This window comes from Pygocentrus nattereri, chromosome 13 (genome assembly GCF_015220715.1).
Source record: "Pygocentrus nattereri isolate fPygNat1 chromosome 13, fPygNat1.pri, whole genome shotgun sequence".
NCBI lineage: Eukaryota > Metazoa > Chordata > Actinopteri > Characiformes > Serrasalmidae > Pygocentrus > Pygocentrus nattereri.
The window spans coordinates 21,590,374-21,611,417 of record NC_051223.1 but is presented as its reverse complement, the minus strand read 5'-3'; the positions used below and the strand labels follow the sequence as shown (position 1 = coordinate 21,611,417).

General features: G+C 39.4%; 3 protein-coding genes across 7 annotated transcripts in view; 2 read left to right on the top strand and 1 right to left on the bottom strand.

Annotated features, from left to right (window-relative positions):
* Positions 1-1,337: 1,337 nt before the first annotated feature.
* On the top strand, positions 1,338-9,583 carry casp7 (caspase 7, apoptosis-related cysteine peptidase). Of its 2 annotated transcripts, none has more exons than XM_037544364.1 (7): positions 1,338-1,519; positions 3,081-3,200; positions 5,185-5,336; positions 5,651-5,779; positions 6,257-6,432; positions 6,683-6,821; positions 7,103-9,583. In XM_037544364.1, the coding sequence occupies exons 2-7, from the start codon at positions 3,091-3,093 to the stop codon at positions 7,327-7,329; spliced, it is 933 nt and encodes a 310-aa protein (XP_037400261.1). In that variant the 5' UTR covers positions 1,338-1,519; positions 3,081-3,090; the 3' UTR covers positions 7,330-9,583. The 2 variants fall into 2 exon arrangements, with proteins under 2 accessions (XP_037400261.1, XP_017551511.2); XM_017696022.2 differs by having other exon boundaries at positions 1,339-1,519; positions 3,078-3,200.
* Positions 9,536-21,044, bottom strand: part of si:ch211-28p3.4 (probable E3 ubiquitin-protein ligase TRIML1) — a 26,160-nt gene continuing 14,651 nt past the window's right edge. The window contains exons 1-5 of one of the 3 annotated variants that reach the window (XM_037544361.1): positions 15,850-16,247; positions 15,496-15,729; positions 15,352-15,371; positions 10,792-10,934; positions 9,536-10,292 (exon numbers count right to left, since the gene is read on the bottom strand). In XM_037544361.1, the coding sequence (XP_037400258.1) occupies positions 9,715-10,292; positions 10,792-10,934; positions 15,352-15,371; positions 15,496-15,729; positions 15,850-15,885 (1,011 nt within the window). In that variant the 5' untranslated portion in view covers positions 15,886-16,247 and the 3' untranslated portion in view covers positions 9,536-9,714. Of the gene's footprint in view, positions 10,293-10,791; positions 10,935-15,351; positions 15,372-15,495; positions 16,248-21,044 lie in introns of those variants that run through there. The other 2 variants (XM_037544362.1, XM_017696024.2) reach the window with 2 other exon arrangements.
* The window catches only part of si:ch211-28p3.3 (pleckstrin homology domain-containing family S member 1), a 6,523-nt gene continuing 4,801 nt past the window's right edge, over positions 19,323-21,044 (top strand). The window contains exons 1-5 of one of the 2 annotated variants that reach the window (XM_017696021.2): positions 19,323-19,365; positions 19,836-19,895; positions 20,000-20,097; positions 20,191-20,309; positions 20,387-20,521. In XM_017696021.2, the coding sequence (XP_017551510.1) occupies positions 19,886-19,895; positions 20,000-20,097; positions 20,191-20,309; positions 20,387-20,521 (362 nt within the window). In that variant the 5' untranslated portion in view covers positions 19,323-19,365; positions 19,836-19,885. Of the gene's footprint in view, positions 19,366-19,835; positions 19,896-19,984; positions 20,098-20,190; positions 20,310-20,386; positions 20,522-21,044 lie in introns of both variants that reach the window. The other variant, XM_017696020.2, reaches the window with a different exon arrangement.

Genomic DNA, 21,044 nt, shown 5'->3' with positions numbered 1-21,044 from the left:
TTTGTATACTGAGGTTAAGGTTAGGGTTAGGTTTAGGTTTAGTATTATTTAGCCACAGTAACACAAAAATCAATAGAAACCTATGGACGTACTCATATGTATAGCAAGACGAATGTGTGTGTGTGTGTGTGTGTGTGTGTGTGTGTATTTTATTTTCCTAAATGCATCATAAATAATGCCTTAGGCATCAGACAATGTATTCATATCCATTTTGTGTATTGACTACCTGTGACAAAGATTTTAGAGTCAATGAAATGCTTAGACTTCTGGTCTAAGTCTGAAGTCTGACCAGGTACATTTCTCTAGAATAGCACATTTCACATTAAACCACTCTAAATTACTTTATTTACATCTCAATCATTTAATATGGGGAACAAAAACACGTACTGAGTAACTTCTAGAACTGAAGTGGAACATCTTAGTACATCTCAGCATAGGAAAAGGCATTTACTTGGAGCTAATCTCTTTTTGATATACTCTTTGTCTAAAATAAGTAAGAGGTGTGACCAATTGCAAAAAGCAGTACTGGTGCTGCTGCTCTTCACTAAACGTTAATGACTATAAACTACATGTCTTTTTTTCAGTGCACATAGGTGAATACCACTTACCTATGTCCTTTAATAATGCATTCATTTTGAAAAAGTGGACATAGTATGCTTCCCCACTGTATACACTTATTTTCATAGTTGCATAGGTTTGTACTATGGCACATGATGCGGTTTAATAGTCTTCACATTTGTAGCTAATACTTTTGATTAAAATTACCAGGCTGAAAATAAATGGGTGAAACTGAGCCTCTGCCTACTTGAGGGAGTTACGCACTGGTTCTATTAAAACATTGTAGTCTTTCATTATGACCTTCCTGACTTAAAGACCTACAGATATACAACAGGAATTTCTAAAGGATTCTGATCAGAATATACAGTACATTCGCGCGCACACACACACACACACACAGACACACACACACACACACACACACACACACACACACACACACACACACACACACACACACACATATATATATATATATATATATATATATATATATATATATATATATATATGTGGTATTTTCCTGTATAAGATGGTCCTACAGGAAAATACCATAGATTAATATAGAAGTGCTAAGTAGTAATACAGAACTGCAGAAATCTTATAATGCTACACTAGATTTTGTAAAGGGATGTGTAAGTATAGAAATTCATGAAGACTAAAATGAAGACACATTTCGGTCAGTGTCAGGTCACCTCTCTGTATAATCTTCTCCACAACTCTTAAGACGTTCCCTGTCTCTTTAAATGTCACGCTAAGTCATGGGGGGGTGCAGTAAAGTTGCTACTGTACTCGACGATTGGCGGCTAACGCTTCGTAGGTTAGCAAGAAAGTTTTACTCATCCTTCGTTTCGACTTTCACTTTCTTTCTCCTCATACAGCGCTGGGTTAACATTTCAGTGTCCAGAATTAACGTAGGCAGTAGACAGCTAACGACTTCACGGAGTGCCCTGGCAGAGAAGTAAGTTATTTGGTTTTTTACGTTCCTTTTCTTTGCTGATGTTTACTGGGCGTAGCCCTCATTCCTGCTCAGCGTCTTGGCGGTTGTTAGCCAGCTGTTAGGTACTTCACTGTTGTGCTGTTAGCAAGACTACAAGACTGAGCTAACATAGCGAGCTGACCTACAGACACTTCCTGTCACCGTTCAGTTTTGTCTTAACGCAGTTTAATATCAGCTCTGGTTCAGTACCTGCGCTCTCAAATCGAGACGAGGCTGTTTAACGAAACAAACATTTTCAGCTGTGACAGTATGAGGTCTCGTTTACGAGGCTGGACTGTGAACTTGAATAGTTACTTGACGGTTACGGCTGAAATGAAAGGAGGAAATGGTTAACCGTCCCGCAGACGCCGTAATCTACATTACATTGAAGGTGGTCAGAGAATATTGCTTCTGTTTTTGAATCACAGAAAAATAAAGAGCTGAGGTTCCGGGAGAACCATTCACAAGCGAAAGTGTGCGATGTTCGTGAACTACAGAGGTTCCAGCACTTTTTGACGATTTCTTTTCTCTGACTGGTTGAGCTCATCATGGTCTGGTGTAGTAGGGACAAAAAATCTATAATAATGCTATAAGAAACTATAACATTGGCTTTAACATGGCACTGTATATTACTACCACTGCTACTACTACTGATGATAATAATAATAATAATATTAAATCTCCACATAATACTGCATTGAAATCTATAACACTTGTGTAGCATCCTATAGTAAACTATAATAGCCTAATTGTCTTAATTTAGGATTTTTATTGATACATTTCATGCTGTAGAAACTCAGTTAGCGTTAGTATGGCTATGGAGCGTTTTTTAGAGGGGCAGGCTGTGCAGGAGTCCATCCCTCTATGAACAGATCTGTACACCTCTGGTCTACTACAGTGTTATCCAGAAATAAGCGTTAGAGTATACACTGTAGTTCATGTGTATCCATTTACCTTTACAGTAGTAGTTCTCAACAGGAACAGTTACACAGATGCATTTAGGTGCTCTGCTATTCCAGGCACTCCATCAACACTGTTGTGTGGGAATACTTGGGAATACCCTGCCAAAGTATACTGACAGCCACCCAAGTATATTTTATCCCATTTTACCAATTTTCAATTTTTTGTTATTGCCAAAAACAGGCACATTTTGCATAACATGGACCACAATAACAAGCTTTTTCATTATTTCTTATAGTTGCATGTTCAGTAAGAACATGTATTACAGAATTACAAGAAAAGAATTTACTTCTTTTTTGTTCCAGACCATACATGCGTTATGTATATATGCAATTACTAAAAAGAAAACTTTGATACGTTTGGATTTCATACATTTGAACAGCAAACAACAACCCCCCAATTTCAGTCTTTATTCAGCACTAAGCTTTTGAGTGGAATTGTATTTTTTATGTGAAGCATTAACGGTCTGTGTTTTTTTTTTCTGGAATTCTGTGAAGCTGCTTTGTGACAACATCCGTTGTAAAAAGTGCTATACAAATGAATTTGATTTGGTTTGATTTGATTTGATTCGATTTTACAGCAGTAACTTCAGGATGGAGGAAGAGACATTGCCTGCTGAAACTGAAATGTATGAGGACGGTGGGGAAGGGGACACGACAGATGCAAAACCTGATCGTAAAGCAAGATTTCTTCTTTTTGGAAGGTCAGTTATCAGTGATTCTCTGTTTATAACTCCTTTTTACTCTTAGAGATGGTTGGTTATATGATCGTCTGGTTATTATGGAGTGTATAAAGAAAAATGAGAACAAGACAGAGAACAGATGTGTAGATAATCAAGACTGTTACAGGAATGGTTGCAAGAATGTGGGTCTGTTTTCTCCAGCAGGTGGCACCAGAGTGATTGTAATTATTACAGGTCAGCATATCCTGCATAGTAGAATTGCCAACATTACTATATTTAAAAAGAACATGCTAACAAGACAAGTTTATATTTTTATTTTATTTTTTTGTTGTTGTTGTTAACCACTTAAATTCTGAAGCCGATTACATCTTCTGACTTTTTATTTATTAATTACATTTAAAGCACTGCAAACTGTCAGGTTCTAGGATTGAGGAATGGATTTGCCATGCTTTGTGGACTGCGACACTTGAGTGAAGTTCAGATGTTTCAAGCCCTTCATAATTAAACTTTTGTGTTCTAGACTGATAAAGCTTCATCCTGGCATCACTCATTTTGATCAAGAAAGCAGTAAAATCTATTCCAGCTCATCCTCAGAATTTTGGTCATGAAAAGGGAAAACTTATCCCAAGTTCATGAACAAGGGCACACCTTGGAGGAAATCATTGTTAGACTTACTGTGAATAGGTATACTTTTTAGTATTAACTTATATGGCTCTGCATGGATGAGCTAGCCTGTAGGTCTGAGCAGGCTAGTGTGGCAGTCAGCAGAGGGTCAGTGGTGTCCTGAATGGCCTCAGCAGTGCAGTTGAATAGGCCTTTAGAAAGCTCTGGGGGGTGGCGTGGCTGCTGACTCAGGTAGGGTGCACCGCCCCTGTCCAGCACAGCCATCACTCCACTCTTTATAGAGTATAGAGCATGTGAGGATCCTAGCGCACACCTCACCACACGCCAAGGAAAAAAAAATCTACCCAAAGAGGTGAAGTTTGGACAAAACAAGCAGAGCCAAAGAGAGGAGCAACACGTTTCAATGCAGAGTGGCGTAGCACTAAATGAAGAACCCAGGTAGGATAGCCCTTATCCCAGCCGAGGACCAGCTAGTCATGCCAGGGGATTTTGGAGGGGTGGGTGACTTTGGCAAGCTGCTGTACCAGATCACATGGGATTTCTATGAAGCACTGATTCGTCCTAGTGTATGGGGCCACATGTGTGTGTGTGTTGTGTGTGTGCAAGAGAGAGAGAGCAGGAGCCTATTGTTGTCCGTTGGGTAACGTGTTGACTAGGTTCTTCTGGAATACTTGCACATATTGTGTGGCCAATGGCTGCTGTGGCCTACCAATCTGGATGGATCCTTTGAAAATATGGCAATGGAGATATGAGAAGTCTGTGAGAATTTTCCCTCAGGCATGTGAAAAATACTCTTTTTTTGGAAATGTATTTTAGGTTATTACACTACCATAATGTTTGAATAGTTAGACTTTAATCTTCGATGTGGGAAAAGACCACTGGATACAACTCCATAAACGGCTATGACATTGCTTTCGTATTCATACTCATTATGTTCTTTTTTTCTTTGTTTGATCTTTATTTAGTCCTTTAGTTCCACTAATTGTTGTTGTTGTTGTTGTTTAATTAAATGATGGGAATGCATCTTGTGCTGTCAAAGAACGATTTCAGAATATTTTTTATTGAGCTAAATGCTACTGACTTTGGCTTGTTTCCCCATTTTACCACTGAGAGATCACTGTTAATTACTTTGGAAACTTCAATGTTTTTTTAAGGCCAACAAATTCTATGATAAAAGCATGGGAAGGGAAATTTTGTCTGTAGTGACATTAAGGCAATGTTTTGTAGTACTTTTCTTAGTTATAATACTGATGGTGTTTTGAGGTCAGGTGAATATTTTAGGACTCACGTATCAGCTGTGCTCTTTTTAAATGTTAATATATCCATAGACTTTTATAAGGTATAGTAAAAAGGGATTGTCTTGTTGTTTTCTGATTCCTAGTAAGAAGAATAAGGATGGCAAATTGCGGGAAAAGGACCATTCTTCTGAAGGCCATTATAGGATTGTTTCACCAGCATTCCAGTATAAGATGAGCCACCGGCGAGTGGGCAAGTGCATCATCATCAACAACAAGAACTTTGATGAAAAGACAGGTACGCCTTCTTTAAAGTGAAGTTCCTTTTATCTTGTGTTGACCTGTTTGTTAATTCAGCTTTAATAAAATCACTGTTATTCAACAGCAAATGAAAAAGACATAACTGGTAACTTTAGAGATATTGGAGTGATGCCACAGAATGGATGGTTCTTTAAAGAATATTCTTTGCAAGTGAGATGTGCAGGCATGAAAAGCCTTTTTACAGATTTTTCTTTTTACATTTTTGCTTGAACAGTACAGCCAAGCCAAGAAATGAGAGTGTGTTGGCAAATTAAGATGATAGTAATACCTATTTCTATATGTATGTTTAAGGGATGAATGTACGCAATGGCACAGACCGGGATGCAGGAGAGCTCTTTAAGTGCTTTAAGAACTTGGGTTTTGATGTTTTCATCTACAATGACCAGACCTGTGCAAAAATGGAGCGGTTGTTGAAAGAGGGTGAGTGAAACAGACTCAAACAGGAAACTATGTTGTTTATTCTATTTAATTTTGAATATATTTCATTTCAGAATTATAAATAAAATCTGTATAGTCCAAAGTAGCATTGGAGCGTTTTATGTGGAAATGTGTAACAGTAATGCTTTATCACAGTTTTAGCACAGGGAAGAGCACAGGTTGTATCATCACAATGCTGTAAGATTGCATCATGCTCTTTTTTGCTTGGCTGGTTCTTTTTTGTGTTGATATAAAACTCAGAAATAACATCAAGAGAATAGAAGAGTTTTTTTGTTACCAGACAACTTTTAAAGGCAAAATTGGAATGCGTATGTTATTAAAACATAAAGATGTAATTTAGACCCTGATAGCATTTGTGTGCTTTGCAGAATGATTGCATATAAAATCAAGATTGTGAATCACAAATTTAAGAATTCACTAAATTTGGTATTTGTCCTTAATTTGTGTTGTTTTTGTCAGTCTCGGAGGAGGATCACAGCGACAGCTCATGCTTTGCCTGCATCTTACTAAGCCATGGAGAGGAGGGCATGATCTATGGAACTGATGGGGCCATGCCCATCAAGAGCATGACCTCACTCTTCAGAGGAGACATGTGCAAGAGCCTTGTGGGCAAACCCAAGCTCTTCTTCATCCAGGTAAGAGGAGCTAAACAGCTAGAAGAGAGGGGGGGGGGGGGGTTGGCAGAGAGGAATACCAACATAAAATATTGTTCACTGGTACTTCACTTGTACTTTATAAGTACATTTACTTACCTAGTTGATTGATTCATTCATTCTTGTCCACTCCATATTTGTGGACTGTATAAATGTTTACACAGTATATTCACTTACGTAGCAAATTCTTTCTTGTCCACTTGTGGAGGATATTAATGTGTTATTCTCACAGGCTTGTCGAGGTTCAGAATTTGATGATGGCATACAGACTGACTCAGGACCACCCAATGACACCATAGAAACAGATGCTAATCCTAGGCACAAGATCCCAGTAGAGGCAGATTTCTTGTTTGCTTACTCCACTGTACCAGGTAATTTGTGATTTTCTCTCCTCTTCTACATTATGGCGTTAGGCAGAACCCAAAGGTACAGGCTTGATATTGCCTACAGTTAAATGATGATGAATGATAATGAAAATACAGAGACAAAAAAATCTACTTTTTGCATTGCAATTTACTCTTCACTTAATAATGCAATTTGTCAGTCTCTGAGTATCACTGATGAGATGTTAGGTTTTTTTCATTTCATATAAGATATGTGTATCACATGTTCTCTAACACAGTGTTTTTTGTTTTTGTTTTTTTGCTTTAAGGTTACTACTCATGGAGGAATCCAGGCCGGGGTTCTTGGTTCGTCCAAGCTCTTTGTAACGTCCTCAATGAGTATGGCAAGCAGCTGGAAATCATGCAGATCCTCACAAGGGTTAATTACATGGTAGCAACCTGTTTTGAGTCCTGGTCTGAAGATCCACGCTTCAGTGAAAAGAAGCAGATCCCCTGTGTGGTCTCCATGCTGACCAAAGAGCTTTATTTCAACTAATGACTTTACGACCACCTCAGACCATCTTTACAGCTTTTGTACATTCAGGACTTTGTACGCGGTACACACATTTGCACATTTTTATCATTTCTTGCTTTTGACCACAACTGATAAGAAGAAAATGCCACTTGCTGCCTATGCTTTTGCATTTATGTTATATCAGCACAAATTACATCAGGCAGTAAAAACTCATTAGACTGACTGACTAACTGACTGACTGACTGATGTGACCGAGCGGTCTCAATATTCAGGGATGATCCAGACCGAGCTGGAACTGGTGTTGTTTGTGTGTGAAAGCAATTTCTTTCCTGTTAAGCTGGGCACTTAGTAGATTCTTCAGAAAAGTGCTTCTTTAGTGGCACTGGACGTTCACATGTTGGTAGTGATACGTTGCCTCTTCGAGTTATTCCATGGAACACTGTTCTTTGTCTACTGGCGGTGTGAAATATCCATGTTATTTTACCAACTTGAAAGGTTTGCTGCCATTTTCTGCGAGACAATGGAGCTTGTAGATGCTCATATTTTAAAAAAAATCCTATTTCGGCTTTGGCCCTCTTTAATACCAGCTATATATTACAAATTTGAATAATGTGACTATTGTATCTATGGCCAAAAGGCACTAATGGGTTTAAGGAGGAGTTAAGAACTTGCAGAAATTACAAGAGGTGCAACATACAGTGAATCAGGTGTCAAAAGCCAGTATTGGCGAGAGCTGTAGTTTTAATAGTTTGTCAATATCTGTCTTTACTGCTTTTGAAAGACTGAACCTCACCACATCTACCCCTATTACAGATAACAAGAACCGATTGCCCTGCTCTCAGATTAGTATGATTGAAGTATATAGTGTCTGTACACAAGTTGTTTATATGAGAAAATAGCTTCTTCATTAGCTACAGTGCCAGCAAAACGAGGGCTTGAAAATGCATCTTCATTTACAAAGTCGGAGTTGCTGAAGTCGGCAGTGAAACATCACTAGTTTTTATTGCTCGTCTTTCCAACTTTGACTGGTGCAGTCTATGAATTTTTATCAGTGTTTTGTTCTGGCTTGAATCCAGTTGGTAGTTTTGTGATTGTTTTGGCCAAGAAATCGTAGTTTCTTTCACATTTCATGTCACAAAAGATTAATAAGTATTGTGAAAGACATTGGTTTTTATCTGCCAAAGTTTAAGAAAGTGTGCCCTAAGCTGTAAACCTAAAGCACAAGTGGCCATTTGTTTGATTTTTATCTCGGTTGAGGTGGTCTTGCCAGTCCAGGGTTCAAAAGAGTTGGACAATGAAAGGGCATGAATGAGTTTGAAGTGACATAGTTGAGGGTAAAGTATTTAAATATCTTAAAACTATTGTTTTTAATAACTGTCAGTCTATCTTGCATTTCTTCAGTTGGCGGTTATGAGTTAAACACAAATCTATCCGATTTAAACAAAGGAACCATCTAATTTGTGTATCAGAAGTACCCTTTAAAAGCACATTACTGGCTTGAAAGTTGTCATTTGATATTTACTTGATGTTCTGTCTTGAATCTATTTCATAATCTACAGAGGCAGCTACTGTATTACTGGTGACAAGTTTATCCATTTCAGCACACAACTGTCCCAGCCAGCTGGATTTGCTGTTTGCTACAAGAAGAAAGCATTATTGTAGCCAGGCTTTGGTCATCTGACATCTGTAGAATGGCTGATTAGATTTTTTTATTTCTTCTCTCTTTTTTTAAAATGTTTTTATGTTTCATCTTCTTTAGTCACTCATTCACTTTTCTTCTGGATTACAAGGTCAGTCTGCAGTACTGATTACAGTGATATAATTAGATTCTGATGGGACAGTATAGTGATCACTATTCTGCTGGTGGAACAGATAAACCTGTCGGTTAACCCAGCTTTCTCTTATATACATAAAGATTTCCTCATAGTGGTAGTGTAGTGCCCAAACTGTACCAAAGGGAGTATTTGCTCCACTTGTATTAGAATGGAATTTAAGGGAAAAAGCTTATTTTTAAAAAGTAAATCATTTTAAATGCTTTATAGTGTTCAATGAAATTGTCCTCAGGAATATATGAAATGATTTAGAAAAAAAAAATGAATGTGGGTATGAAGATATGCCCTCATTTTAAAAAAGTGAATATGGTAAAAACATTTGATTACTGTCATACCTTTGGCCCCTTTTGGAATTTGGGGCTGAATTTTGTTTAAATGACTTCACATGGAAAGAATGCCTTTGTAAACTTATTTAGTTGTATTAAAACCAAAATACACCTTGATGTGTTCTGTCATTCTTTTATCAACATTTCGCACATCATTCACATATACCTCCAAAGAGCAGTACTTTTATCAGTTCGGACTGTTCAGTACCAAAGTCCTGCACTTCCCCTTTCCTCCTTTGCTTTTTCCATCATAGAATGGGAGCAGATCTAGAGGCATCGCAAATCAGCAGTGGTTTCCAGTTAGTGCCCTGGTTGTCATGGCCAGGACAGACAGCCTGGTGAAGTGCATCTGTGAACGTGCCTGCACAAAAACTATAGAGCGGGGTCATGGTGTCTGCCCCGAGGAAACACACTAGGCCGCTGTAAGAACTGGAGAAGACACCGATGCGCTGGAAGATCTTTCCAGTTATGTGGATTAGCTCATGGGGGACCCCATTGTGCCAGGCTGTGTAGTCACCATTGAAGTATTCCACACACCAGGATGCAGGCCCGCGGCCCAGCCAGCAGTCCTCCTCACGACCCTTACGGGGGATACTGGGATAGGTGACGCCTAGCTCCCAGTACGTTTTACCACTGACCTGTACCTCCCAGTAGTTGCATCCCTTTTTGAAGCCCTCTCGGCTTATAACATTCAGCGTGGTGTCAAAGCGGAGGGGATTCTCTGGCACTTCCTGCCAGGTGTCTGTGTATGTAGCCGAATCTCCAGCAGGGGAAATGATGAGCTTTGGGTGAGCAGAGTCAGGGTTCAGGACCACCTCTTGGGCATCTAACAGAGGGAGACACATGACACGTTTTTTAAAATGAAGGCCACTAAATTGTTCTAGGAAAAGCCTTTAACTATAGAACCTTTATATGACATGGAGCTTTAAAAAGAAGTGATAGTGGTGCAGTGTATGTATATATAGTTATATATCTCATCATGTTTGGAGAAAGGTTACAAGCTTGAACACCATACCCACAGTGAAGTATGGTTTTGGGAGCATCATGTTATGGGGCTGCTTCCCTGCAAACAGCACTTGGGCATGAAGCAATATACCAGGACATATATGAAAAGAAACATGTACAGCCAAAATAGCTTGAGTGGTTTCTAAAAAAGAAGGTGATGGTGCTTGCCCAGCCTAGCAAATCTCCTGACTTGAATCCCATTAAAAAGATATGGAAGACATGTTTACTCTTACATTTATTAGTCAATTACTGCCCCAAAGATATATTTAGTATAGCATGCTAAAGTCCATGAGGCATGATTGGTAGGACAGGAGGCTCACAGCTCTGGAAGAGTTTCTTGGTAACAGGGACCTGCGAGCGTATGAACAGCAGTAAATTGATGGTCAAACTGAGCAGCTGCTCGTTCTTGAATTCATCTATGTGGATCAGCTCTGGGTCAGTAAGCTTCAGAGTCTCCATTATCCTGTCAGACACAGGGAAGAGGAAGTCAAGAAAAAGACATGCGGAAAAAACTAAAACTCCAGCTGCAATGGTACAGTGCTTAGATTGTGAAAATATGACTAGGTTTGGCTATACATTCCTGTTTGTTCACGTAATCCTGTCAGCAGGATTAGCATATTCTTGTAAGAATTAGACAGAACCTGTCAGCACTGTTACTACTGTTGTTGTTTGTGAGTTCATTGTTTTTTTGTAAATATACACTCATACTGCAACTGATGCATGCAACACACTCCAGTTGGGAGAAGACCAATGGACCTGGAACATTGAGAAATGAAAAATCTTAAACAGGTGAAAAGGCCTAGCACTTTATGAGCAAGGATGAGTCAAGACTCACCACTTTGCCAAAAATATAATTCCTCAGTAAACAATTACAAAGATCTCTGTGTGTAAAGAAAATGGCCAGAAACCACAAATTAATCACCTTACCTTTCAACCCCTTGAATGGCACAGCACTATGAGAATCTATAACAAAGCTAGCCTTTTTAGATTCCATTGACAATTTAGATATAGAACCACCACACCCAAGCAGTGAAAATGAGGCACATCACACCACCACTATGTGCTTATAAAGAACCCAAGGGACTTGGACATTGTCTGCTTAGAGTCTTAACATTTATATAATCTATAAGCAATACTACTTGTTATTAGTATTATGTGTGTTATCTAAAATAGTACTTATATCCCTTTCTACTATTGATAGCTTTAATAACCAACAGCGACAACCATCTAATTGTAATGAGTTAGACCAGTGACCAATATGTATCCTGAATGTGGTTTTCCTTTATTTCCTTTGGCCCTTTCCTTTCGTTGTCAATTTTAGTTCTTCAACATTTATACAGTCTATGGTATAGGAAAAGCATGACCCATGTTCTTTAACATGTGTTGTGTATCAGGTACAGAGGGTTAAACTCTCCCTTATAAACATATCTGAATATTCTGTTCATTCATTGATTCTGAAAGTTTAACCAATTTGATGATATAAGAATGTTCCTTTGTTTAAACTAACTGAAACAAAGAAGGCAGTGATTCTGGGGAAGGCGTTCCTAAAATTATGCACGACCAATCAGGGTTGGGTCAAGGAAGACAGAAGAGACAGAAAGAGAGACAGAGTGAGCAGCAGTCAGCTTTCTCAACCAGAAGATAGCTGACCTCCAAAGTTTGTGCTGGCCTTAGTCAGAGAGACAGACCAGAATTGGAACGCTCCAAGATCAGATCTGCTTAGATCAGTCCGTCTACAGACCTTAAGTTTAGAAGGAAGGCAGATGTTTCTTGTCTGCTAAAGAGAGGTATTTAGTTACGTTAGCGTCACCAGCCTCAGAACTTTGACTGCAATCGAACCGGACACAGGAAAAGAACAAGCGGTTCGGTCGCCACGGAGACCAATCGCTGACGGGAAGGCACGTGCCTGCACGGCAACACAGCATCTGCGACCAGCGAGGAGACAAAGCAACGCGTGAGCTCCGGCCTCAAAAGTGGCCCTTTGGAGGTCAGCTGATTCCCATGTAAGCCGGTTCCATCAACTGACAGTCAGGGTTCTGACGCCAATGTATTTAATAAGGCAGTGTTGAATAGGTACATCTAACTCAGCCATATGTAGTTACTCCCATCCAGTTAGCTCTTTACAGAGACGCTTTCAAGTTTAAGTTTCCCACGTCTTCCCGAGAACCACCCTGCCTCATATCATTTAACTGAACCACTTCACGCGAGCTATGCTGTCCTTTTAACTTTTATCCTTTTCTTGTGTTTTGTTCTATTTTCTTTCATCTATCATTGAATGTAGTCCAAGGTAGTTTAATATTTAGCCAATAAACTGCGAGCGTCTCTCTCTCTTGCTCTGTTCTGTGAACTTTGCATAAATCCAGGTTACCTCACATGCTCATTTATAGGTTTAAGCAATAATAAATTAATATTGCATAGACCGCAACACCTATCTAAACCGAAATGGTGAATTGTTATTGGACTTCTGTGCTAGACATGGACTGTCCATAACGAAAACCAAGTTCAAACACAAGGATGTTCATAAGCGTACATGGTACCAGAGCTCCTTGGGTCAGAGGTCAATGATCGACTTTGTTGTTATTTCATCTGACTTGGGACCATATGTTCTGGACACTCAGGTAAAGAGAGCTTTCTGAGCTGTTAATTGATCACCATCTGGTGGTGGATCAGATGGCAGGGAAGACTGAAGATCAGACCTGATAGGCCCAAGCAAATAGTGAGAGTGTGCTGGGAATCACTGTCAGAGGCCCCTGTTCAGAATGATTTTAACTCCTTTAGCTTTTCTCATGTTCTGGAGGAGGTAGGGGACATGGAGTCTAAATGGACCCTGTTCAAAACCTCCATTGTGGAAGCTACCAGGCGTAGCTGTTTGGTCGACCTCAAGGAGGTTCTGGACAACTGTCCAATGACTCAGGAGCGGTTGGGGTGGCTTTGCCCAAGCTGTATTCGGCAGGGGTGGAGAAATTCTGACTTCAAATGAAGATATTGTCGGGTAGTGTAATTCCAGTTCCCTGGTCGAGGTCTCTGCGATGGGCTGGCGACCTGTCCAGGGTGTAACCTGCCTTCCGCCCGAAGACTGCTGGGATAGGCTCCAGCACCCCCCCACGACCCTGACGGAGAAGCGGCTTGGAAAATGGATGGATGGATGGTGGAGGTCATTGAGGAAGTTGGTAAGCTCTTCAGTGGCAAGGCACTGGGGTGGAAGTGATTCATCTGAAGATGATTAAGGCTTTGGATATTGTGGGGCTGTCATGGCTGACACACCTCTACAATATTGCATAGACTTGGGAACAGTACCCTTGGACTGGCAGACCAGAGTGGTGGTCCCTATTTTTAAGAAAGGGGACCGGAGGGTGTGTGCCAACTATCGGGGTAACACACTGCTCAGCCTCCCTAGGAAAGTCTATGCCAAGGTGTTGGAAAGGAGACTTCAACCGATAGTTGAACCTCAGATTGATGAGGAACAATGCGGATTCTGTTACAGCCGTGGAACAATGGACCAGCTTTTCACCCCCTCACAGTCTGTTGAGGGGGCATGGGAGTTTGCCAACCCAGTTTACATATGATTTGAATCCTCCAGGAGTATGGCTGCCGGGGCTACTACTCCGGGCCTTTCAATCTCTGTACTCTGCTCTGTGAGAGCTGAGTTCCTGGTTTTAGCCCAGAAATGGATGACATGCCCACTACAGGTAAGGGGAAATTACTTGCCTCAGGTGGAGGAGTTTAAGTATCTCAGGGTCTTGTTCACGAGTAATGGGAAGAGGGATCATAAGATCAGCTGCAGGCTGTGACAGGCAACAGTAGTAATGTGGTCTATGTACCAGACTGTAGTGGTGAACAGGGAGCGGAGCCATAAGAGCTACATTCTACTTGATAGAGGGAGGAGCTCGGTCATCCGGGAGGAGCTTAGAGTAGAGCTGCTACTCCTCCGCATTGAAAGGAGTCAGCTAAGGTGGTTCGGTCGATTCGGATGCCCCTGCGGGAGGGATTATATCTCCAAGTTGGCCTGGGAGTTAATTAGTTGTGTTAATTAGTCTCTTAGATATTTGAGTGAGTTATATGCACAAATTTACTTTGTACATATTAAATTTACTTTGTATAAGATACAAAAGTAACTAGAGTAATTGCTAAGTAAACATACTGATCAAGAAAGGCCTGGGTTTGATTCCCCAGCCTTGTGACTATGGTCCTTTCTGTGTGGCATGTTCATATTCTTCCCATGTCTGTGTGTGTTTCTCCCACAATGTGTCTGTGATTGTATACTTCTGTGTGCCTGCCCTGAGATGGACTGGCGACCTGTCCAGAGTGTATCCTGCCTTCTACCCAATGACCACTGTAATAGACTCCAGCACAACCCCCACCCCGCGACCCACAAGGATAAGTGGCTTAGATATTGTGTGTGTACTGATCATATTGTGTGTGTACTGATCATATCATACACACAACTTAATATGATTATGTTTTACTACTGAAAGTAAAAAAAAACACTAGCTAAAAAGGCTAGGCGTTTTACCGAAGCATAGAAAGGAGATGCATAAGCAAAAGAAGGAAGTCCCGCTTGGGGGTGAGGAAAGAAAACAACTCACATGAGTTAAGGAATAAGGGGGAAAGACTTGCTCAGCATGCAAACAGATGCTTCCAGGAACCATTGGGAAAGATGCTGAGTTTTATTCAAGAAGATTGCATCAACCAAACAAACACATTTCAAGTTAAGCTGACAAGTCACTGTATTTCATGGAAACCCTAACCCTAACACGACTGACTTCTTTCAGTTCACTCAGTTGCAGTTTCAATCAGTTACATGCATTTGTTAAGTAACATCAACAAGAGAGAAAGTAACGACCATGTGCTTCATATTGTTTTTAAAAATGTGTACGTACCTTCCTTCTGTCACTGAGATCTACATGGCAACAGAAAGAAAGAAAGATAAAAAAGCTAAGAGTGATAGTTGTGATGAGCCCCTAAAGGAAACCAATGAGAATTCTAAATATTTTCAGAAATCTTGTTTCAGAAAGCTTCAGTACCCTGTCAGAGCTGTGTTGTTTGTCCTCTTCCAGCTGAGTAGATATCTCAGCCAGCTGCTGGTCCAGATCCTGAGTTAGGTGGTAGCACCTCTCTATGTTCTCCTCAATGACTCGTTCCATGGCCTCCTCCTCCATGTCTAACTGGCACAGTGTGATCCGCAGATCCTCATCCAGCACTCGTTTCATGTCATCATATTTCTTCTTTATCTTGTCTTTCAGTTCCTCTGTCTTTTTCTGAGAGAAGTGGTATAATAGAAGTATAAAGTATTGCCCCATACAAATCATGTAGCATACTTATTCACCCAGCCCTTTCTATGAAACACAAAGGTTAGAAGTAATAATGTCATGACTTACGCTGAAGTCCATTTGCTTCACTGACAGTTTTTTCATTCGGTAAGCAAGAATGTCCCTTTGCCTTTTCAGGTGCTCCTGTTATTTTACAGGTGTGTCATATGTTAAATTGAACAAGGAATAAATGGTTTTACTGCTAATGTCTACAAATGACACTGTGAGCATTTTGGCCTAAAATATAGCTAATGATATTTTTTTTACCTGAGCTTGATTGTTCATGCCTGCAGTATCAGCTATCTTTAATTCCACCAAAAAGGACTCTAATCCTTCCACTGTTCCAGTCCACTGGCAAAAGATTCCTCATCTCAGGCAGCCTCCAGCCTTTATATTTCATTGCTGGGATGCCAAGGCTGGGGGCTGGGATGTGCGGTGTCCTTCAAGGCCAATGTCTTTTTGCCCTGGCAAGTATTTAGCTTCTGCTATGGTGGTCTGTAAATCTAAAGGCATAACTCCTCAAGGAAAAAAGAACTCTTCTGGGCTGCTGCAGGCTGACTGTTTATATCTACCACTATTTATATCTACCACTCATAGAAAAGCTGTTTGAAAATGTGTAGGAACATGCGGGAACAAATGCTTGCCAGTTTAAATCAGGGATCATCAATCATTGTTTGGCAAGTGAGGTTAATGACAATGCAGGTTGTAAATGATTGGACTGTGAAACTTTTGTTGTTTTGGCTCTGTTTTCCACTACAGTGAGGTCCCATGACATTAAAGTACTAAAGAATGTTAGCCTTAATTCAAGGGCATCTGCATCTATATTGGGTAAACCATATAGGAATCACAGCCATTTTTATACATAGTACCCCTTAAAATAGGCTGCGCCCTGACCCTGAAGCCACTTGTGAATGGCATACAAAAATTGTAGGAATGGTGTGTGCGCATGAACAAGTGCATAAAGAATCGCCAAATCACCTGCAGCTGCTGCCTGTCTCTCCACTGCTCCACAAAGAGACAGAGTTGAAGGCCAGCCTGACCAGCATTCTGACCAGGACTGGCAAAGGCACAAAGAGCAGGTTGGCTGATTGCCAATCTGATGTAGAAGGTTTGGCCCTTTGATTGACAGTAGACATTTACAAAATGGTTAGAAATTAGGGCAGGGGTTCATTAAAGTAGTTTGGTGAAACATCTTATTTAGAAAATTCAAAATCAAGCTGAATTGAATTTTAAGGCTAAGGCACATTGCTCATATAGATAATCTCAATAGAATTCTTCATGTGGCTTGTATGACATACTATTGTCTATTAAAAAATGATAAAAGCAGAGATTATAATAATTTTGGTTTGAAGATGGTTGCTTTTACTGCTTCCTGGGGATCCTCACTTTATCCCCAGGGTTCCCTTTTTAGCTCTTTGAAATGCCTAGGAAACACCCCTGTTTTTCCACTACTCTTGTTCCCTAATAAAAATTTAAATATAAAACCAATTGCATCTTATCCTGGCCCTATGCTACCTCACTCATGTTTCCACATCATAAAAAATAGATTTTAACACTGAAAATACTTAAAAACATGTAATGCACAAATAGTCTGATGTTTTTATTGAGTAAACAATATCTGAAATAGACCCACATTATCTTGAGCACAACTTTAAGGAGAAAATCTACCACCTAATTCAGTACTGTTTTTAACATGTCCTCATCAACTTGCCCAACTTGCCCTCATTAAATCAGCAAAAAGTAGGGCTTGCGTCACACTTAATAACATAATTTCTAGATTTGACCTATAATGTATAACAAAGTAAATATTCACTAGATACATGAACACGCTCTCATAAAAGTTATCAAAAAAACAGTTTTCATTGTAAAGTTTCATTTCCTGAGAACATAGAGCCAAAATATACAAAAGTCAGAGACCACCCTTCATTTATTTAATTACATGTCAAAACGGCTATCAAATGCAAGTTATCAAATCTTCAAAAGATGTTTCTGAAGACAATAGATGTAAAATAATCCACTTGCATAAGGAAGTGCAAAGATAAAGGAAAACAAGTGAAAAAACATGTATTCATTCATTCATTCATCATCCTTAACCGCTTAATCCAGACCACTCTTAATAACTCTGCGAGGTCTGGTAGACCAGCATAACAGTTACCACCAGATAAACAGCACTTAAAGCTTTCAGCTTTGAGAGATCAAAGCTCAGACAAACAATCTCCACTCATGATTCGGATCTGAAAAAATCCACAGGTTTTTCTGTCCGTCTTTCTACTGTGAGAAAACAACACAGTACTAAGCACTGAAAGGATGTGTAGCTGTCAAGAAGACTTTAATGAGAAAAGAAAATAGATAAAAAGGAAATTTGGAAATCAAGCAAAGAAACTGTTCATGTTCTTGGAACAATGGATTGAATGTATTACTTGGATCATGAGAAACAGGAAATGCAATCAACTTCTAAGACTGAACTTTGGAGGTGTGGAAAAAAAATCCCTACAGATTTATTCAAAAATCTGAAAGCAAGTCTCCTCAGAATAATGGAAACTGTATAAAGGGTTACTACACTAAATATTTAAAAATCTGATGTTATACTTTAGTTGTGTAATTTTCGGTTTTTTAATTTTTTTTGCATTAAATACATGAAGACTGGTCTGTGACTTTTACCCAGGTAGTGACAATAAGAAAGTCTAATTCAGATGACTCAACAACACAGTGTGGTTTTAGGCAAGTGTGTGATAATGCAGTCTGCACATTTTTCTCTCCTGTCTGAACCACAGATCTGCTTAAAGTGTCTTGAATGCATTCAACTGGCAACTAGCCAATCATAGACACAAAGCATTGCAGTTTGGTAAAATGAGTTACTAAATGGCACCACGTAAGTCTGAAAAGTGATAAAGAGACAGACTTTAGAGCAGGAAGAAATGTAGCATTTGCATTACCTTTGTCATGGTCAAAACTCTGTAGGTGATCCTGTACTACACATATGGAACAGAAGAGAATGAGCTGTGTTCTGTCTATCTGTAAAAGTCTTCCGCACCAAGTCTAATTAAATCACTGGTGCTATTTTCCTCACCATTTTTATTTATAGTCTGAAGCACAGATCTGTTTGAAGGGCCTGTCTGGAATGCACTGAACTGGCATTTAGCCAATCACAGACACAAGGAAGTGCTGTTTGGTAAAACAATGTCAAGTGGAAAGTTTCACTGTGGTTTTTCATAAACTATGCTCTTTGGAATTCTTTGTCACTTATTGTTGTCTGCTTAAATGAGTGATGCTACAAAAGTGCTTATTTTTGTCACCTACAGTATACACATGAAAAGCAGAGAGCAAACTACTGTACTTTGCTCAATTTATTCAGTCTGTTGTATTGTTGAATGCAGTTAATGCTGAAGTGTGTTCCTCCATCAGCTTACAGTCTGATAATAGTGTTTCATGTGGTGAAATGCTCACACGGACACAGTCAACAGCCAACCCTCCTACACCCTCTGACATCACAGCTCAGGTTTTCACGTTAGTCTATTATTCTACTTCCTCATCTGCTTCATCTCTAGTGTGCACTTTGTCAACGGTGACGACAATCTGCATCAGGTACAGTATAGGTTATTTTTGCTGTGCTAAATTTGAGTAGAATGCTGTGTATGTTTGTAGAGGAGCAGGATTTCAGTGGTATTGCAGCACTAATTGGCACCAGATCAGTAATGATTTGCCATAATATAAACAGAGAACTGAAGGAGTGGAATGAACCCTCCCATGTGATCGATTTTAAATATGCATACATGTAATTGAGCTTTTACACCTCAGTGGCTTTGTCCTTTGGAGACCTTTAATGGCTAATGGGATGTCTGGAGGTATTCGCAATGTTAGGACTGTTTTTTGACTCTTTACGTTTGCAATTACTTTTTTTATTTGTTGTCCAGTTAATGTCTAAAAATGATGGCACCAATGCTTTTTTTAATTGTCTAACAATAGTCAGATGCTTATTCATCTAAAAACCGTCATTGTTGAACTGTGGCTTCAGTTTCTCTCTAACTAACTCTGCTGTTGATGCTGTTTTTTAGCCATCTGCATAAACACAGTACACAGTGACCCACTGTTTACAAGTTCCTAAATGGCATCACGTAAGTTTAAAAAAGTGATACAGAGATTTTTAGACTTCACAACAGGAAAAAAATGGCCTGAACTTTAAGTTTGCATTAACTTCATTAAGGTCAAAACACTGTAGGTGAGCTTTGCACGTTCTACACATATGGAACAGAAGATAAAGAGCTGTGTTCTGGCTATCTGTACAAGTCTCCCCCTGCAAGTCTAATCAAATCACAGGTAAAGACAAATTTAAATATATACATACTAATAATATCCTATTTTTTCTTGTCTAAATTCATCTCTTTTCATCATGATCTGCTCACTCTGCAGAAATCATGGAAGAGGAGGTTTTTTGTTCTGAAGAAGAACAAAACTTCATGCCAGCTCGAGTACTTCAAAAATGAAGAGAAGACAAAGACTGAACTGCTGGGAGCCATAGATCTGTCTCAGTATGTGTAGCTGATCTCATCTGAGAGTAGAGAATTGTGCACAGAAGTAATTTTTTCTAATTATTGCTTTCTTTTAGAGTCTCACTGATGTTTATGTGTCCTGAGACACACTCCATGTGGAAATGGGTCCATAAAAACTTCAAATGCTCTGCAGCCTGTGTTCTTTTCATGAAGGTGATGGACAGGGACTATTTTTTCATTGGAGAAAGCAGGTGTGATATTCAGTATTTTAAATTCTATAAAAGCTCTTTTCCTATGAGCTATTCAATTCCACGACTTAATGTCTAGTGCAAAAAATGTGAAACTGAGCTTTTCTTTTCTTTAATGACTGTGAAAAGAAAATCAAGTGTGTTGCTAAAATAACTAAGCGTTGTAAATACTTCCTATTCTTATTTTCATCTAGAGACCCACTTATGATATTTGTGTAGGTTTATTTGCCAAAAACAGCCCTAATTCACTGTTATGTGACCATTTTATAACTTTTTTGTCCATTAGAATTAACAGTCTTTACATTGTCTGTTTACTTGACATCACAAAAAGTTCATTAAAAGGCCATTTTGGCAGTTTACTTTCTTCATATAGACCATTTGGAGTGGGGACTCAGTGGTATATACTACACCTTTACAACATTTCCCTTAAAGTGGACCAAAAAAGTTATATTAGTAATGTGTATGAACTAAACTCTTAAAAGATAGATGAAATGGTTCTATATAGAACCATGAACAATCAAAGAAC

Bases quoted from the DNA above. Each gene is read 5' to 3' on its own strand.
- casp7 (XM_037544364.1), top strand. From the start codon at position 3,091: ATGGAGGAAGAGACATTGCCTGCTGAAACTGAAATGTATGAGGACGGT. The intron at 5,780-6,256 runs GTGAGTGAAACA...TGTTTTTGTCAG, and splicing joins GGAGCGGTTGTTGAAAGAGG to TCTCGGAGGAGGATCACAGC. The intron at 6,433-6,682 runs GTAAGAGGAGCT...TTATTCTCACAG, and splicing joins CCAAGCTCTTCTTCATCCAG to GCTTGTCGAGGTTCAGAATT.